This window comes from Hemibagrus wyckioides, linkage group LG17 (assembly GCF_019097595.1).
Source record: "Hemibagrus wyckioides isolate EC202008001 linkage group LG17, SWU_Hwy_1.0, whole genome shotgun sequence".
In the NCBI taxonomy this organism is placed as follows: domain Eukaryota; kingdom Metazoa; phylum Chordata; class Actinopteri; order Siluriformes; family Bagridae; genus Hemibagrus; species Hemibagrus wyckioides.
In genome coordinates, this window is record NC_080726.1 from 4,863,089 (window position 1) to 4,880,345 (window position 17,257).

General features: G+C 40.4%; 1 protein-coding gene across 2 annotated transcripts in view; it reads left to right on the forward strand.

Annotated features, from left to right (window-relative positions):
• Positions 1 to 13,128, forward strand: part of pds5b (PDS5 cohesin associated factor B) — a 50,411-nt gene extending 37,283 nt beyond the window's left edge. For both annotated transcript variants that reach the window (XM_058413672.1, XM_058413671.1), the window contains exons 26-34: positions 940 to 1,054; positions 1,242 to 1,374; positions 1,502 to 1,621; positions 3,377 to 3,439; positions 4,633 to 4,775; positions 8,266 to 8,739; positions 8,815 to 8,913; positions 10,348 to 10,462; positions 12,325 to 13,128. In XM_058413672.1, coding sequence (XP_058269655.1) covers positions 940 to 1,054; positions 1,242 to 1,374; positions 1,502 to 1,621; positions 3,377 to 3,439; positions 4,633 to 4,775; positions 8,266 to 8,739; positions 8,815 to 8,913; positions 10,348 to 10,462; positions 12,325 to 12,360 — 1,298 coding nt within the window. In that variant the 3' untranslated portion in view covers positions 12,361 to 13,128. The remainder of the gene's footprint in view (positions 1 to 939; positions 1,055 to 1,241; positions 1,375 to 1,501; positions 1,622 to 3,376; positions 3,440 to 4,632; positions 4,776 to 8,265; positions 8,740 to 8,814; positions 8,914 to 10,347; positions 10,463 to 12,324) is intronic.
• Positions 13,129 to 17,257: the final 4,129 nt, after the last annotated feature.

Here is a 17,257-nt window from a genome sequence, read left to right on the forward strand (position 1 = left end):
AAATAAACATCAGTGTAACAATATGGACAAGTTCCTGTAAATGAGGTGTTACTGTGGACCCGGTAATATAACATCAGAGACTGATGAAGACTTTCTGATGAAAATTCAACAGTTCTCTCAATAGTTGTATTGTGTGTATACACCGATCAGGCATAACATTATGACCACCTGCCTAATATTATGGTGGTCCCCCTTTTGCAGTCGAAACACAACAAACTGTTCTGCACTGTGTTCTGAAACCTTTCTATCAGAACCAGCATGAACAACTTGAGTAATTTGAGCAACAGTAGCTCATCTGTTGGATTGGATCACACGGGGCAGCCTTCGCTCCCCACATGCATCAGTGAGCCTTGACCACCTATGACCCTGTCACCGGTTCACCACTGTTCCTTCCTTGGACCACTTTTGATAGATACTGACCACTGCAGACCAGGAACACCTTATGCTTGTCCATTTTTCCTGTTTCTAACATCAACTTTGAGGACAAAATGTTCACTTGCTGCCTAATATATACCGCCCACTAACAGGTGCCATGATGAGGAGATCAACAGTGTTCACGGCACCTCTCAGCGGTCATAATGTTATGCCTGATCGGTGTATAAAGAGGAACAAATTCTACATGGACGTAAATGTTTAAAGGACATAGTCAGTGAGCTGAATGACTTTGAGGCGCCTTTCCTATCAAATTAATTTCTTGGCAGATGTTTTGGCCCTTCATTTTGTCAGGCTAAATTAATTCAGATTAATTAGGCTCTGGTAATGGAACACGGTCGGATGATACCGGACACGCCCCTTTCAGTTATTCACTCTGCAGATCAGTGTGAGTGTGGAAAATCCTCATCCCTGAAAAAACCCTGAGATTCCATGTTCATGTCTGAACTGATGATGATGATGATGATGATGATGATGATGATAATACTGAATGTATGTCTCCTGTAGAAAAGCTGATCTCCCTCCTGCCGGAATACGTGGTGCCGTACGCCATCCACCTGCTGGCTCACGACCCCGACTACGTTAAAGTACAAGACATAGAGCAGCTCAAAGACATCAAGGAGTGAGTCACAGACTGTGTGTGTGTGTGTGTGTGTGTGTGAGGGAGAGAAATGGGCTTTTACAGATTTCTGTGTGCCTTAAAATGAAGGAAAGCCAGAGAGATTGATTTTGCGAGTGCTTCTGGCTTTATTGCCGAAGAAATGACTTTTCTCTCCATCTCTGCCTCCTCCCGCTCTTTTCATCTTCAGGGCTTTATGGTTTATTTTGGAGATCCTGATGGCGAAAAATGAAAACAACAGTCACGCATTCATAAGAAAAATGGTAGAGAACATCAAACAGACAAAAGACGGCCAGTGTCCAGATGATCCGAAGATAAACGAGGTGACCGCACGAGCCTTTCTCTATAGTTTCCCCATAGTTCTGGTTCTTTTCTTTTGTCTGGAGTCCATCAGGTTTGATTGATTGAATCTTCTGTACTCAAAAATCTTCTTAACATCTCTCCTGTTAGAAACTCTACACCGTGTGCGATGTGGCCATGAACATCGTCATCTCCAAGAGCACCACGTACAGCCTGGAGTCACCCAAAGACCCCGTACTGCCTGCCCGCTACTTTACCCAACCGGACAAGGTGTGACTGGTGTCCACACACATGTTCAGTAAAATAATTAACATCAATCCCAGTGATTGATGCTGATTGGCCAGAAGGTCGTTTTTTGAATAATTATCAGTAACTGCAGCTCTAACAGCAGAGCATCTACAAATGGCACTTTTTCATTTCTATAGCAACAACATAACAATGTAATTGCTCATTCAGTAAAAGTCGGAGGTAAACCTTTACATTTTCTAACACCGGAGCATCTCCAGGACGTTTCCTCTGGTTCTGGTTACTCAATCACGTGACAACCTTAACGTTTATGGTGTAGACAGGAAAAAAAAGAATGGTGAGAGAATGATTGTCTGAGTTTCACAGACCTTCTACATTAAATCAGTGGTAATAAACTGATTCACATGAGCAGGGAGGGATTGGTGTTGGTGGGACTGGTGTTGGTGTGGTTGGAGGGATTGGTGTTGGAGGGATTAGTGTTGGTGTGGTTGGTGCTGGTGTGGTTGGTGTTTGAGGGATTAGTGTTGGTGTGGTTGGTGGGATTAGTGTTGGTGTGGTTGGTGTTGTGGTTGGTGGGATTAGTTTTGGTATGATTGGTGTTGGAGGGATTGGTGTTGGTGTGATTGGTGTTGATGTGGTTGGAGGGATTAGTGTTGGTGTGATTGGTGTTGGAGGGATTGGTGTTGATGTGATTAGTGTTGGTGTGGTTGGAGCGATTGGTGTTGGTCGGATTAGTGTTGGTATGGTTGGTGGGATCGGTGTTGGTGTGGTTGGTGTTGATGTGATTAGTGTTGGTGTGGTTGGAGGGATTGGTGTTGGTGGGATTAGTGTTGGTGTGGTTGGAGGGATTGGTGTTGGTGGGATTAGTGTTGGTGTGGTTGGAGGGATTGGTGTTGGTGGGATTGGTGTTGGTGGGATTGGTGTTGGTGGGATTGGTGTTGGTGGGATTAGTGTTGGTGTGGTTGGAGGGATTGGTGTTGGTGGGATTGGTGTTGGTGTGGTTGGAGGGGTTGGTGTGATTGGTGTTGATGTGATTAGTGTTGGTGTGGTTGGAGGGATCGGTGTTGGTCGGATTAGTGTTGGTGTGGTTGGAGGGATTGGTGTTGGTGGGATTAGTGTTGGTGTGGTTGGAGGGGTTGGTGTGGTTGGTGGGATTGGTGTTGGTGGGATTAGTGTTGGTGTGGTTGGAGGGATTGGTGTTGGTGTGGTTGGAGGGATTGGTGTTGGTGGGATTAGTGTTGGTGTGGTTGGAGGGATTGGTGTTGGTGTGGTTGGAGGGATTGGTGTTGGTGTGGTTGGAGGGATCGGTGTTGGTGTGGTTGGAGGGATCGGTGTTGGTGGGATCGGTGTTGGTGTGGTTGGAGGGATCGGTGTTGGTGGGATCGGTGTTGGTGTGGTTGGAGGGATCGGTGTTGGTGGGATTAGTGTTGGTGTGGTTGGAGGGATCGGTGTTGGTGGGATTAGTGTTGGTGTGGTTGGAGGGATCGGTGTTGGTGGGATTAGTGTTGGTGTGGTTGGAGGGATCGGTGTTGGTGGGATTAGTGTTGGTGTGGTTGGAGGGATCGGTGTTGGTGGGATTAGTGTTGGTGTGGTTGGAGGGATCGGTGTTGGTGGGATTGGTGTTGGTGGGATTGGTGTTGGTGGGATCGGTGTTGGTGGGATCGGTGTTGGTGGGGTTAGTGTGGACAGAGTGCTGTGGTGTGAGTAATAGAACAGTTTCTTTCAGTTGAGCTACAGATTCATTAAATCTCGATGTTTTCTTGTCTCTGTCTCTTACAGAATTTCAGCAACACAAAAAATTATCTCCCTCCTGAGATGAAGTCATTTTTCACCCCTGGGAAGGTACATGTTCTTTCTTTCTTGGTTTCTTGCTCTTTATTTCTGTCTATCTTGTTATTTATTTATTTATTTAGTTAGTTCTTTCTTTTTGTTTGTTCTATCTTTTTTCTTGCTTGCTTGCTTGCTTGCTTGCTCTTTATTTCTGTCTTTCTTGTTCTTTCTTTCTTTCTTTCTTTTTTTTTTTTATTTGTCTGTCTTTTGTTTTTTTTCTTTCTCTCTTTTCCTTTCTTTTTTTTGTCTCTGTCTTGCTTGCTTGCTCTTCATTTCTGTCTGTCTTTCTTTTATCTTTTTCTTGCTTGCTTGCTTTCTTTATTTTTGTCTTTCTTTCTTTCTTTCTTTCTTTCTTTCTTTATTTATTTATGTCCGTCTTTTGTACTTTCTTCTTGTTTGTTCTATCTTCTCGTTCTTTCGTTCGTTCTTTCTTTCATTCTTTCTTTTTGTGTGTGATTGTTAGTATAAGGTGATACATTCATCATCCAGTTTATTAGGAACACATGGACATTGATGCAGTTATTTAATCAGCCTTTGAGCCTTTGTTCCTCAGTTTCATGTTCCTGTCTGATGGGAATGAAACCCAGTGTGGTCTTTTGCTGTTGTAGTCCATTCACCTCAAGGCTCGATGTTTCCTGCATGCTGAAATGCTTTTCTGCTCACTACAGATGCAAAGAGTGATTATTTCAGTTACTCTGTCCATCCTGGGAGCTCAAACCAGTCTGTCCATTTTTCCCTCTGATCTGATCTGGTCTTATTAACCAGGCATGTCCACCCACACAGATCTGTCACTCACCTGATCAGTTTGGTTTTTATCTCATCACTCTGTGTAAATGCTAGAGATGTGTGTGTGTGTGAAAATCCCAGGAGATCAGCAGTTTCTGAAAAACTTAAATCAGCCCATATGGCACCAAAAACCATGTCCTGCTTACAGAGATCACATTTTTTACTTCATTCAGAGTGAACAATAACTGAAGCTCTGGACCTGTAATGTTATGCATTGCAGTACTGCCACATGATTGGTGCATTAGTTAACTGCATGATTGTGTAGGTGTTTCTATTAAAGTGGATGATGAGTGTAAATCCTGTGCCAAATGTCCCTGTATTTTGTGCAGTGAAATAATAAAAAAAGCTCCAAGAATGTGCTTTCCTTAACAATTCATCTCCTCCTTTTTCTCTCACACCCCCCCCCCCTTAATTTCCAGCCTAAATCGGCGAACGTACTCGGAGCCGTGAACAAGCCCTTATCAGCTACAGGCAAGCTACAAACCAAACTCTCTCGCATGGAAACCATCAGCAACGCCAGCAGCAACTCCAATCCCAGCTCACCAGGCCGCAGCAAAGGAAGGTAAGAGGATTGCATGCATACATAACCTCCAGAGAACTGAAGAATTTCCACTAACAGAATTCATTTATCGAAAACTTTTCTTTTAGTAACGTCGTAGACTACACAAGTGTGATGTTCCTACCATGTGTACCATCTCGCAAAAGGATGATGGTCATATGCTGTGACATCACCACACCCTAGGGGAAAAATAAAACGCATCACTGAGAAACAGATCATCTCTTGGACACTAGATAGTAGATCACGGGTGTCCGGTATTACTAGTGTCCAGAAAGGGTCAGTGTGGATGTAGGTTTTCATTCCAACCAAGCAGAAGCCAGACCTGATTCCACCTGGCTTTCAGTAGACTCATGGTTGTAATGAAAACCTGAACCCACACCGGCTCTTTCTGGATATGAATGGACGCTACTATCTAGTGTCTAAGAGATGATGTCTTTTTATTTCTAGGGTGTAGTGATGTCACTGCACATGACCCTCATCTATTTACACCCCTGGAGTAGATAATAAGACGATCCGAAACCCAGGAACAGATAGCGGAAAATAAATTTGATCCAAACAAATGATTTTCTTTAGGTTTTAGCATGTTTTTTTTTACAGGGTAAATAAATATCACACGTGTCAGTATCAGACGATACTAAAGATTTCATCATCTGTATCGGAAATGAAAGAGTAGTATGGTGCCAGTTGTTTCAGGTCGGTCGATTTGTTAGAGATCTGATGAACAGTGGTGGGACAACAGGTATGGACAGGGTGTCTGAGAGATCGGGGACCAATAGGAATAAGCTGAGGAAAAATTTCAAGCTGAATTGTTTATCTTTCGGCTGCTCACTACATGTGTGAGGGGTCACCACAGCAGACCGACTGGTCCACTCAACAACTTGGCACAGGTTGTCCTTCTTGATGCAACCCTCCCATTGGGACCAGCACTGTATCCAGTGGCTGGGGTTTGGGCGCTGGCTGGGAATCGAACCCGGGCCGTCCACATGGTAGGCGAGAAACCTACAACTGAGCCACCAGCGGCCTATTTTGAGCTGAATACACTGAGGAAAATCCACAAAAATGTGCTCAAGTAGGTGAGGAAATGCATAGAGCGTCAGGGTGAGCATGTCGATCATATCCACAGGGCAAGTGGAAACGTGTGTGTGCTTGACTAGACGTTAATTAACCAGGCTAAGAAGCGACAGCAAATGTAATTGAACTCAAAAGTATGATGAGCTAATTATGTTCATTAATTATATGCCAGACTCTACAAATAAGCGAGTGTTCACTCGTATGTCGCTCTTGTCCAAACTGTTGCCCCAGTGTTGGAAGCACACTAGGCTTGTACACAACGTCTTTCATTATTTTTACCTCGCTGCAGTTAAGAGGAAATGTTGCTGCATGATAATTAAGAAGCTTTCCCCTGAGACTCATGAGAGCAGTTAGGGGTCCTGCTGGATCACGGGGCAGTATAACAGACTGGGAGGACCGGGCTATCTACCCTCTTCCACATAAACGATCTCCCAGGTGCACGTAATTCGCTGTGATTGACAGGGGCAAGAGAGTAACATTATCACACTATCCCTTACTCCCAGAGCACATTCTGTGGAAATTTGGGATTCAAATGACCGTATGCACTTTTTTATTGCACCACTTAGTGTCCCTGAATGCAGTATTTGCACGTGAAATCCTTTTGTATTCCCAATGCTGTGAAAGATGGTCAAGAATCCGGTCCTTGTATAGTGGCACATGTAGCGTGTGTGTGGCCCATGTTGGGTTCATAAACTTTTTTCCCTGATTTTAGAAAATTTTATAAATATATATATATATATATAAATTGAATTTATTTATTAAATTTTTTTAATAAATCATTTTTTTTCTATTACAATTAATTTAAAAAAGAAAACAGCAAAACAAATTGTTTGTCCATGCTATCAGGTTTTCATTCACTTTCTCAACAGACTTTTTTTAATATATATTTTATATATATTATTTTTCACCTTGATCACCTAGCAGAGAAAGAAAGAAAAATAATTTGTCACGTTTTATCATACGACAATTCTCTTAACGCGCTGCATTTCTCTTGTGCTTCATTAGCAGCAATAATAAAAGCTACATAAGGTCAGCTGTTCCAGGAGACAGGCACTATACAGTACAATGTTAACGCATATTATTACCTCATGCGTTCGAGTTAAATTACTTTATTTGCCGCTTCAAATTAGGGCAAGGTTAATTTAATAATAACACCGAGGTTAATTGCCCTGGGCAGCACATTGCCGTTTGAGGTCATTAATGAATTTGTCCATCTCTGTAATGTTCTTGTCCCAGCACCCGGATTAAGGATTCGTCTTTCTCCGAAGCTTTCTTCAGAGCTGTACAGACGTTTCACAGCCTTTCCAAAAGCAACAAAACAAAAAAAAATCTTGTCCCATCTAGTTTAGACGTGAAAAGAAGCGCTCATATCTGTGTGGTGTAGACGTGGGTGAAAAGGTGCGATTCAGACGGAGCTGAATAGAGGAGTAAATACATTTGCATCACTAGGCCGTAGTGATTACAGCTTCACTGCATCCGGCTCACATCAACAGAGCACTTCAGCTCTGAAGCAGGAGCGCTCGGAGACCGAGAACCTGCAAACCGATTGAACGCAGCATAATATGATTCATTAACATCCTCAGACGTGTATAATCAGACCAGCAGGCCATGCTTTAGTCAGACACGCAGGATATTGGGGACACTAGATACACGCCCCACACACACACACACACACACTTAATTTCCTTAATAAATGTTGCATGTTTGCATTATAATAAACAGGATTTAACTCACAGGGTTTAATTTATTTTTTTATTTTTTACATGTATTAAATATTAGACAGATTTGCCAGGAATTTAAATCGCATGCTTTTTCAATGTTTGTACAAATTAAGAGAGAAGGAAGGAGAATAAAATATTTTTATTTATTAATATTTATATATAAATTGTATATAAAATTTAATGTCTTTAATATCTAGCTGCACTTAGTGCTGTCATTATTATTATTATTATTATTATTATTATTATTATTATTATTATTATTATTGAGCCAGAAATTTAGTCATAATATTTGAAGAATAACTTCAAAAAGAAGCAGAGATGATGGCCTCTGTTCAGGCTCTTATGGTTTAATTTGATGTTAATTGTGAGATTAGCGAAGATCTTATCAGCTAAGAAACTCAAGTTATTTAACTGTCTAATTATTATTATTATTATTATAAAACATGTCTTTATAAGTAGGCAGTGGCAGTTTTGAACACATACTACATGTTCCTGAGCAGATTATGTTTAGGATATTATGTAAAGCATGAGGTCAAGTTAGGTGAAAGAAAAGGAGAAAGAAACATTAAATCTTTTATTTTCACGCTTATTTTATAAAAACGTTTTTATATTATTGCCTGTACTGAATATATACACTGTTTTTAAAAGCAGCCCTGAGGAATGAGCATCATTATTCATTCATCTAAAACGTTCTGTCTCAGGATGGACTCCGCTGACGTGGACCACAGTGAAAACGAGGACATCTCCATGAAGAGCCCGTCTGAAGGAGACAAGCCCACCAGGGGGCGCAAGCGAGGAGCAGCATCCGGCCAGGAGGACAAAGCCCCGGAGTCGAAAGCCAAACGCGGGCGGAAGAAAGCGGCCAACACCAGCACGGACGGCGCTGAGGAGCAGTGGACAGAGGACAGCAGCCTGGTCGACACGACCATGGAGACGGAAGACGAGCAGAACAGCCCGCCCAAGAAGGGGCGTCGGGGACGACCTCCCAAATCCACCGCCGCCAAAGAAGAGACCGTCGCCGCTAAAGGGAGGAGAGGACGCAGGAAGGCGGCGGCGCCACTGGACGGAGACAACGAGGATGAACCGGAAGTGGAAGAGGAAGATGAGGATGAAGATAGAGGCAGCGAAAATATGGAGGAAGTTAAACCTAAAGGCAGACGAGGCCGCAAACCGAGGTCAGCTTTCACGTCAATAATCTCTCAAACTTATTCAAATAAACAGACGCATTATAATCGTGTGATTCTCCACAGAACGGAAGTATCAGAGGCCACCAGCGATTCAGTGGAGTCTACACCACAGAAAAGAAGAGGACGACCTCCCAAATCACAAACGGCAGCTAAAAAAGCAGGGTAGGAAATTTCACCTGAATAATGTGTCTCCTGTTTAGAGCGGGAGGATATGACCATATCACTCTGAACTTATTTATCACTGTACAAATTTAGTGGATGTCACAAATACCATTTTTATATATAGAATGTGTTATTTATTTATTTATTTTATTATTATTATTTTAAAACATTTACAAACTGCAAAATGTTTTCCAAAAAAAAACACCTAAATTTCCTCTCCTTTTCAGAAGTGTTTATTATTTAGGAGTAAAATTAAATGAATGTAAATAAATTTTTAGTAAATAAAATAATTAAATATATAAATCGTTAAATTAGTAAAAAAAAATGTTTTAAGTAAATGTAATACTGTTGTTTTGGGTGCAGTGATATCCTACATTATAGAAATGTCTTCATGTGTCATGATACAATATTTTCATCATGTCGCTGACCTCTACTTCTATCATTGTCACTACTTATGATCTGTTTGTGTTCCCTGAACATTTGTAGACTAATTTCCACATCTAGAAATCGAGCAAATGAATAAAAAGTATTTATGACGCTATTGAGATTGCATGACTTATTGTATAATCATACACAATATTAGTCAAGTCATCTAGCTGGTGATATAATGTTTTTTATACAATGAATTATCCAAATTAGGCCTGACCAAGTGTTAAACCCAGCACAGGTTTAGATAGTGTTTTTATTATTATTATTAATTAATTTATTTTTTTATTCATTTATTTATGTATGTTTTTATTTTTTTAATGGTTTTATTTTTGATGTCCAATTATTTTTGAGCTCTGAACACATTTTGTTTTTCTTTTTTGCATATTTATTTATTTATTGTGTTTCGTTTGTTGGTGATAAGTAAGGACTTATCAACCTTTTGGAGGTAAATAATCAGTGATGAGTGAGGTGTAACACCTCCTGTAACATCAGCCAACAATCACAATTTCTATCCAATCATGTTTCATGTTGTGGAACGTTTGTGGGTCAAGTTCGTCCCTGTCGTCATTTATATGTCACTTATGTTACAGCAGCTGCAACTTTTTCTTAGAGTTAATAAAACAATTAGAGAGTGATCATGTTACTAAAGAAACAGCAGTCTCTTTATAGTTGTCCTGAAGTTGGAAAAGCTTACCATAGAAACAACATATTAGAATCAAGCTTTAGTGTAAACTTTTTAGAGTTATCTAATCAACACTTTCTGATCAATTAAACAATTAAGTCAAATGACAGGCTTGTAAAAGTGTGTGTGTGTGTTTGGCAGTAGTCGAGGAACAGGTTATGTGATCGTATCATATCTGTCATGTGTAAACATCTGGGGAAATAACTTTATTTGAATTCTATTAATGTATTCTAATGCACCTCGGTTCTGTAATGAAATTCACTGTGTTCCTGTCGAAGAGGCTCATTCCTGGGTTTGTTTGTTTTTTTGACTCCATGTTACAGTGGTGCAAGATCCCGAGCAGCAGTGAGCCAAGAGGAAGAGTCTGAGGAGGAGATGGAGACGTCGCAGCATAGTGATGAGGAAGGAGAAGAGGAGTCGCAGGAGTCCTCACCTAAAGTAAATGACTGATAAGTGATACAGTGACTTTCATAGGCGTATAAGGATGGTACGATTAGGACCGAACCAGAGATTTCAAACTCCTGATAATCTATTATTGGTATTATAATGTAAATTTGGTTAAAAATCAACTACTGTAAAGGGACAGAATACCTTTTGTGCACACTTTTGTGTACATTTTTTTTTAAACCAAATATGGTATAAATAGAATAGAAAGTTGATTTTTACGTAACATTTATGCTAAATTATGAATCATTCACAAATGAACAGTAAGTTGACCCCAGATACTAATCAAAGTTGGACTCATCATCGATTTAGTGTCCTGTGTATGATGATATCTTTAGTACACACAACTGATCAAATTATCAAAATCATCGAACATCAAGTCGTATCGTCGAATATCGGATCAGAGAATCGTTTCGCATTGAATCAGAATCAGTGGTTCTGTCATATAGAACTGCTTCCTTAAGAATTGAATCAGATGCTATGGTTTTGTAGCAGATTCAGTATCTGGTCTATATATATATATATATATATATATATATATATATATATATATATATATATATATATATATATATATATATATATATATAATAAAGCTGCTTTAGAATCAACTCGTATGACATTACAACCGAATCAACTTTGATATGATTCCATATATCGAATCACAGGCTTAAGAATCAAATCGTGTGCTAATATTTCTAGATGATTCAGTGATTGTTGTCAGATATTGGATCGTATCCACAGTCAGTGGTATCGTGAAATGGCGTTTCGAATTGAATCATATGACGGTGCAGCTGAATCAGCTACGATATGATTCCATAATGAATCACTAGCTTAAGATTCGAATCGTATGGTGAGGTTTTATACCTGATTCAGTCGTATTACCAAAGATTAAATTGTTGTCTTAAGAATTGAATCATATTGTAGTTGATTCAGTGGAAGGATTAAATTTAAAATTGCTGGATTAGGAGTCGTTTCGTAGTTGATTCAGTGTTATTGTTAAATATCGAATCATTGCCATACAAAACTGAATCACATGGTGTTGGTGCTGATTCAGTGGTATTGTTCAGTACTGAATCCCTTGCATAAGAATCTAATTATACGGTATCGTAGTAGATTTAGTAATATCTTTAAATATCAAATTGCTGAATTAAGAATCAAATCATATTGTAGGTGATTCAGTGGAACTATCGAATATCAAATTGCTGGATTAGGAGTCGTATCGTAGCTGATTCAGTGTTATTGTTAAATATCAAATCATTGCCATACAAAACTGAATCATTTGGTGTCGGTGCTGATTCAGTTCACTACTGAATCATTAGCATAAGAATCTAATCATACGGTATCGCTGTAGATTTAGCGATATCTTCAACAATCGAATTGTTGAATTAAGAATCGAATCAGATTCTGTATCAAATTCGCATCGTAGTGATAATAAAGTGAGAACCTCGAACAACTTATTGAATTACTGCCTTAAAAATCTAAATCATGTTATGTTGGATGCCCAAGATTTTCACCTTGAGACTGAATTTGAAGTTAAAATCTAAAAATGTATTCCTTTATCTCTTATACGGCAACAGATATTAATAAAGGCATTAGAATACTTTATGCAAATGAAACCTAAAGACTCGGATAGAAGACACATTGTAGTGTTTATCTCTAAAGAAAGGCTTTGTATATTCAAAAAGCACTTCTCATTCATTTCGTGTTTTTAAATCTAAAAAGCTTAAGACAGTGAGAGTTCTGATGGAAGATGCCTCAGGGTTAATGCAATGCTTTTAGCCTGTGTTAGTTTAAAGGCTCGTGATGTTTGGAGTGAATCTCAGTGTGCTGAGTGCTCCCTGTGCTGTGTGTAGGTGCGACGGAAGGCTGGAAGGAGAGAGCGGAGATGAGGGGAGACCAGGAGCTCGACGTTTCTCCCTTCGCCATTTGTGAAAAGCCCTGGAAACACACCAGAGGGATTTTTTTTTTTTTCTTTTTCGGACATTTTTCGGAGCCATGCACCCGCTTCAGCTGTATTTTTGCCCGTCTTTTCTGCCGTAAGCTTTTCGCCGCGTCGCTCCACCATGACTCGTGGTTTTTTTCGCATTGTTATATGTGAGGGGAAAAAAAAAACAAAACAAAAGCTTGGCTTATACACACACACACTGTAAATATTGTTTGTTCTGTTGCCCCCTTACCCTCTCCACTTTAGGGAAACTGTATAGCTCTTACCCTTCCGGATTTTACGATGTTGCATCAGCTGAATTTGTTCAAGTATTAAAGGCAAAGCGAGTTTTAGCAGTACTGTATCTGTCCAGTGTGTTCCCTGTATCATTCTGTACTGAGCGACATGAGGTGGGGTTTTGTTTTTGTTTTTGTTTGTTTGTTTGTTTGTTTGTAGTTTCTTTCTTTCTTCTTTTTTTATATATATATATGTTTGTCGTTTTCCTCTTTCCCTTTTTAACCCCTTTGTCATTTGTGTGATTCTTGTGTGCATATTATTGTGGATGTGCCTCTGCAGGAAAACTAAAAGAAAAAGGAAAAAAAAAAAACACCACACATGAAATAAACACTGGTCTGACGATTACAAAAAAATAATAATAATAATCACATATTTGTAAACTTTTCCTGCCCAGTATTTGTTTTTATCAGTGTTTAGGAAAAAAAAAAAAAGAAAAGGAAAGTGTATGGTACAAAAGCAATGGGTTTTAATATTTGGCTGTGCATCGCGGAACGTGTGGGGAAATAAATAAAGAATCGCCCACTTTTTCAGTCTGCTGAACCAATAAAATATTCTGTTTAAATAACTCCACTTGTTTACTCATCCCTCCCTCCATCCGTCCGTGCCAGGGTCACGTTTCCCTGTTTTTGTTTCGCCGTGTGTGAGGATGAAAGTGTTGATGTTCCCCTGGAGATGTTTATGGTGTTGCTGCACTGGAAGAAATGAGTGATTTAATCACTGCACTGGAACTCTCTTCTCTTTCTCTGCTCCTTAACACACTGATGTCCGGCACGAGGGCACCGATTTATTATCTTTTATTTTGGAAGAGGAAAATGGACTCCTGTCCTGCTCTGCGCTTTTTAACTTCAGGGCGGAGTCAGTGCACCCTGACCATGACTCCCATGTGTGATTGGTGAACGTCTCTCTCTGCCGTTATAAGCTTCACTTTTCTGGTACTGGATTCTAGGTTGTGGATCATCTGAGAGACAAGATCTCATTTACATTACAGCTCTCTCTCTCGCTCTGACGGTCTTACTGTCTCTCTCTGTCTTACTGTCTCTCTCACTGTTACTCTCTCTCATTGTCTCTTTCACGGTCTCTCATTGTTTTACTTTCTCTCTCACTGTCTTTCTGTCTTACTGTCTCTCTCACTCTCTTACTGTCTCTCTCACTGTTTTACTCACTGTCTCTCTCTGTTTCTTTCTGTCTCTCTCTCTCTCCATCTTACTGTCTCTCTTATTGTCTCTTTCACAGTCTGTCTCACTGTCTCTCTCACTGTCATACTGTGTCTCTGTCTTACTGTCTCTCTCACAGTTTTACTCTGTCTTACTGTCTCTCTCACTGTCTCTTTCACAGTCTGCCTTTCACACCGTCTTACTCTCTCACTGTCTCTCTCTCTCTGTCTCACTGTCCTACTCACTCGCACTGTCTTACTGTCTCTCACTGACTCAATGTTTTACTCACTGTCTAACTCTCTCACACTGCCTCACTGTCTTACTCTTGCTCACTGTCAATGTCACCGCCTTACTCTCTCTTTCCCTGTCTCTCTCACAGTCCTACTCTCTCTCTCACTCGCTGTATTCACTTTTCCACTTCACATCTCCACTTTTCTGGTACTAGATGTTTGGATTTCTGATCATTCAGCCACATGAACATTACTGAGATCAGAGGCACTGATGTTCCGGGTTCATCCTAAATGTGGTCAGTTGGATTGAGTCAGAGATCGAGAGACCAGTCTCAGTGCAGTGTGTGTGTGTGTGTGTGTGTGTGAGCAGCATCTATTGGGACGAATGTATGTAACGTTGCTGCAACGCTTATACGATGTGTGTGACGTCATCACACGAATCCCCCAGTCAGGATGTGAACTTTCCACATCAGAGATCCTGCTCACGATCTGTGCATTTCAGTCTGTTCGGAAATGTAGGTGTTATAACCAGAAATGCAGGCAGAGCAGTGGGGGTGGATTTGGGGGTGCCGTTTTATACCTGTAAAAGTCACTTTGCATGTCTGAAAGTTCTCCACAGTGCATTGTGTTGGTAGATAAAATGAGAGAGACACAGAGACAGAGGCGTATCCCAGTGGACACGAGGTACAAGGCAGGGGACACTCTGGACCGGGCAGCCAAGTCAACGAGTCAAAGAAGCTTTAATGAATCATTTATTAAACCATATATATGTAGCTGATGCAGTACACAGTGAAATGAAACAACGTTCCTCCTGGACCAGAGGTACTAAACAGAACAGAAAACACAAAACACAGGGTGACCAGAACTGAACTATAACTATGAATTAAGTCTAAATTAAAAATAAGTTATTAAACTACTACCTTTAAGGTGCTAAGAATTTTTAAAGCTAAACATATACAACATAAAGTGTTGTGTACACACACACACACACACTGCAGACAAATTCAAGATGCCAATCAACCTACAACACATGTCTTTGGACTTGTCAGGGAACGCAACTGAAGCATGGGGAGAACATGGAAACTCCACACACGCACACAAGCATTCCCAATCCCAAGCATTCTCACAGCGGGGTTTAGTCTCATCATTCAGTTCCAGTGTGATTATTAAACGAATAAAAGAGCAGTTTGAGAATGAGGTGAGAAGATATTTGCTCTGCCTTCAGGAACAAGGACATCCATCCATCCTTCCATTTTCTATACCTGCTTTATTCCTAATTAGGGTCACAGGGATCTGCTGGAGCCTGTCCCAGCATACATTGGGTGAAAGGCAGGGGTAAACCCTGGACAGGTGGAACAAGGACATTTTACTTTCAATTTTAAAGCACATAATTTAATGGCCAGTGGTAGCTCAAGTGGTCAAGGCTCTGGGATGTTTACCAGAAGATCAGGGTTCGAGCCCCAGCATCGCCAAGCTGGCACCATTGGATCCTTAAGCAAGAAGGCCTTTAACCCTCTCTGCTCCAAGGGTTCTGTATCATGGCTGGCCCTGCGCTCTGACTCCAACCTCCAAGGATAGGATACGCGAGGAAAGAATTTCACTGTGCAGTAATGTATATGTGACAAATAAAGACAACTTACTTAAATCAGCTGTAAAGAGGTTCTGTATCTGTATCTACCTCCAAATGTTCATTTTTTATGATTTAAAGATCTACATTGGATTCTACTTCAACCTTAACACATCATATCTTCACAGAGTTTGCTTTGTGTGCAGGGGCAACAAGTTTGAGCCTCTTAGTTCCATCCATTGTCTTTACCCGCTTTATTCCTAATTAGGGTCACAGGGATCTGCTGGAGCCTATCCCAGCAAACATTGGGCGAAATGCAGGGGTACACCCTGGACAGGTCACCAGTCCATCACAGGGCCACATAAATAGACAGACAACCACTCTCCTATGGGCAAGTTAGAATTACCAATCAACCTAATGTACATGTTTTTGGACTGTGGGAGGAAACCAGAGTACCCGGAGTAAACATACACAGGCATGGGGAGAACATGCAAACTCCATACAGAAAGACCCCTGCCTGTTCGAACCCAGGACCTTCTTGCTATGAGTTCTTGCTCTTAGTTCCAATGAAGGGAAATTGTAATGCTGCAGCAATACAAAGACATTCTATATGATTGTGTGCTTCTAATTTTGTAGCAACACTTTAAAGAAGAACCACCATGTACGGGTGTAATGGTCTGGGGTGCACATACTTTGGGCCATAGAGTATGTTCTATGCCTAGTAATCTTTCTATTTCAGTGAGCCTGATCATTTTTTTAGGGTTCCTTATAGCTACATTGCACTATACTATGTATGAAGAGTGATTAATGGGATGTTTATAGGAAAATAATCAACAAAGGAGTGACCAAAGGAAGGAGAATGACCGTTATCACCTGGACCAGGTGTATTTTTTGACACTTTTTCTGTTTAATGTTCTGAAAGTCCATGAAGCAAGTTAGTTCTTGTTATCACGTTATAGCAGCTATAAATGATTGTTCCCTCACCAGTCTTATTTCTTAAAGGTAAGAAGACAAAAATGTTTTTTTTCTTTTGTCATGTTATCAAGAACAAGTGTAAACTGCTCTGTCCTGAAGACTTCTGACCCTGGAGACTCCTTCCATAAATGCTAAACATAACCATTATAAACAAATACACACTTTTAGAGAGTTTCTGTAGTACAAATCCATGTGAATTACTTACTATAGTAACGATAATGCTGATTTGCAAATGCACTCTTGTCAGAACTTCTGTTAAATTAATTAAACACCTTCTGACCAATCAGAGTCAAGAATTCAACAACCATGTGATGCATATACACATTCAAATGTTATACATGAATAAACATACACTGTATTGCCAAATGTTTTGGGACACCCCTCCAGTTCAGGTGTTGTTTTTCAGGGGTTGGGCTCAGCCCCTTAGTTCCAGTGAAAGGAACTCTTAATGCTTCAGCTTCATACCAAGACATTTTGGACAATTTCCTGCTCCCAACTTTGTGGGAACAGTTTGGGGATGACTCCTTCCTGTTCCAACATGACCAGTGCACAAAGCAAGATCCATAAAGACATGGATGAGGGAGTTTGGTGTGGAGGAACTTCACAGAGTCCTGACCTCAACCCCATAGAACACCTTTG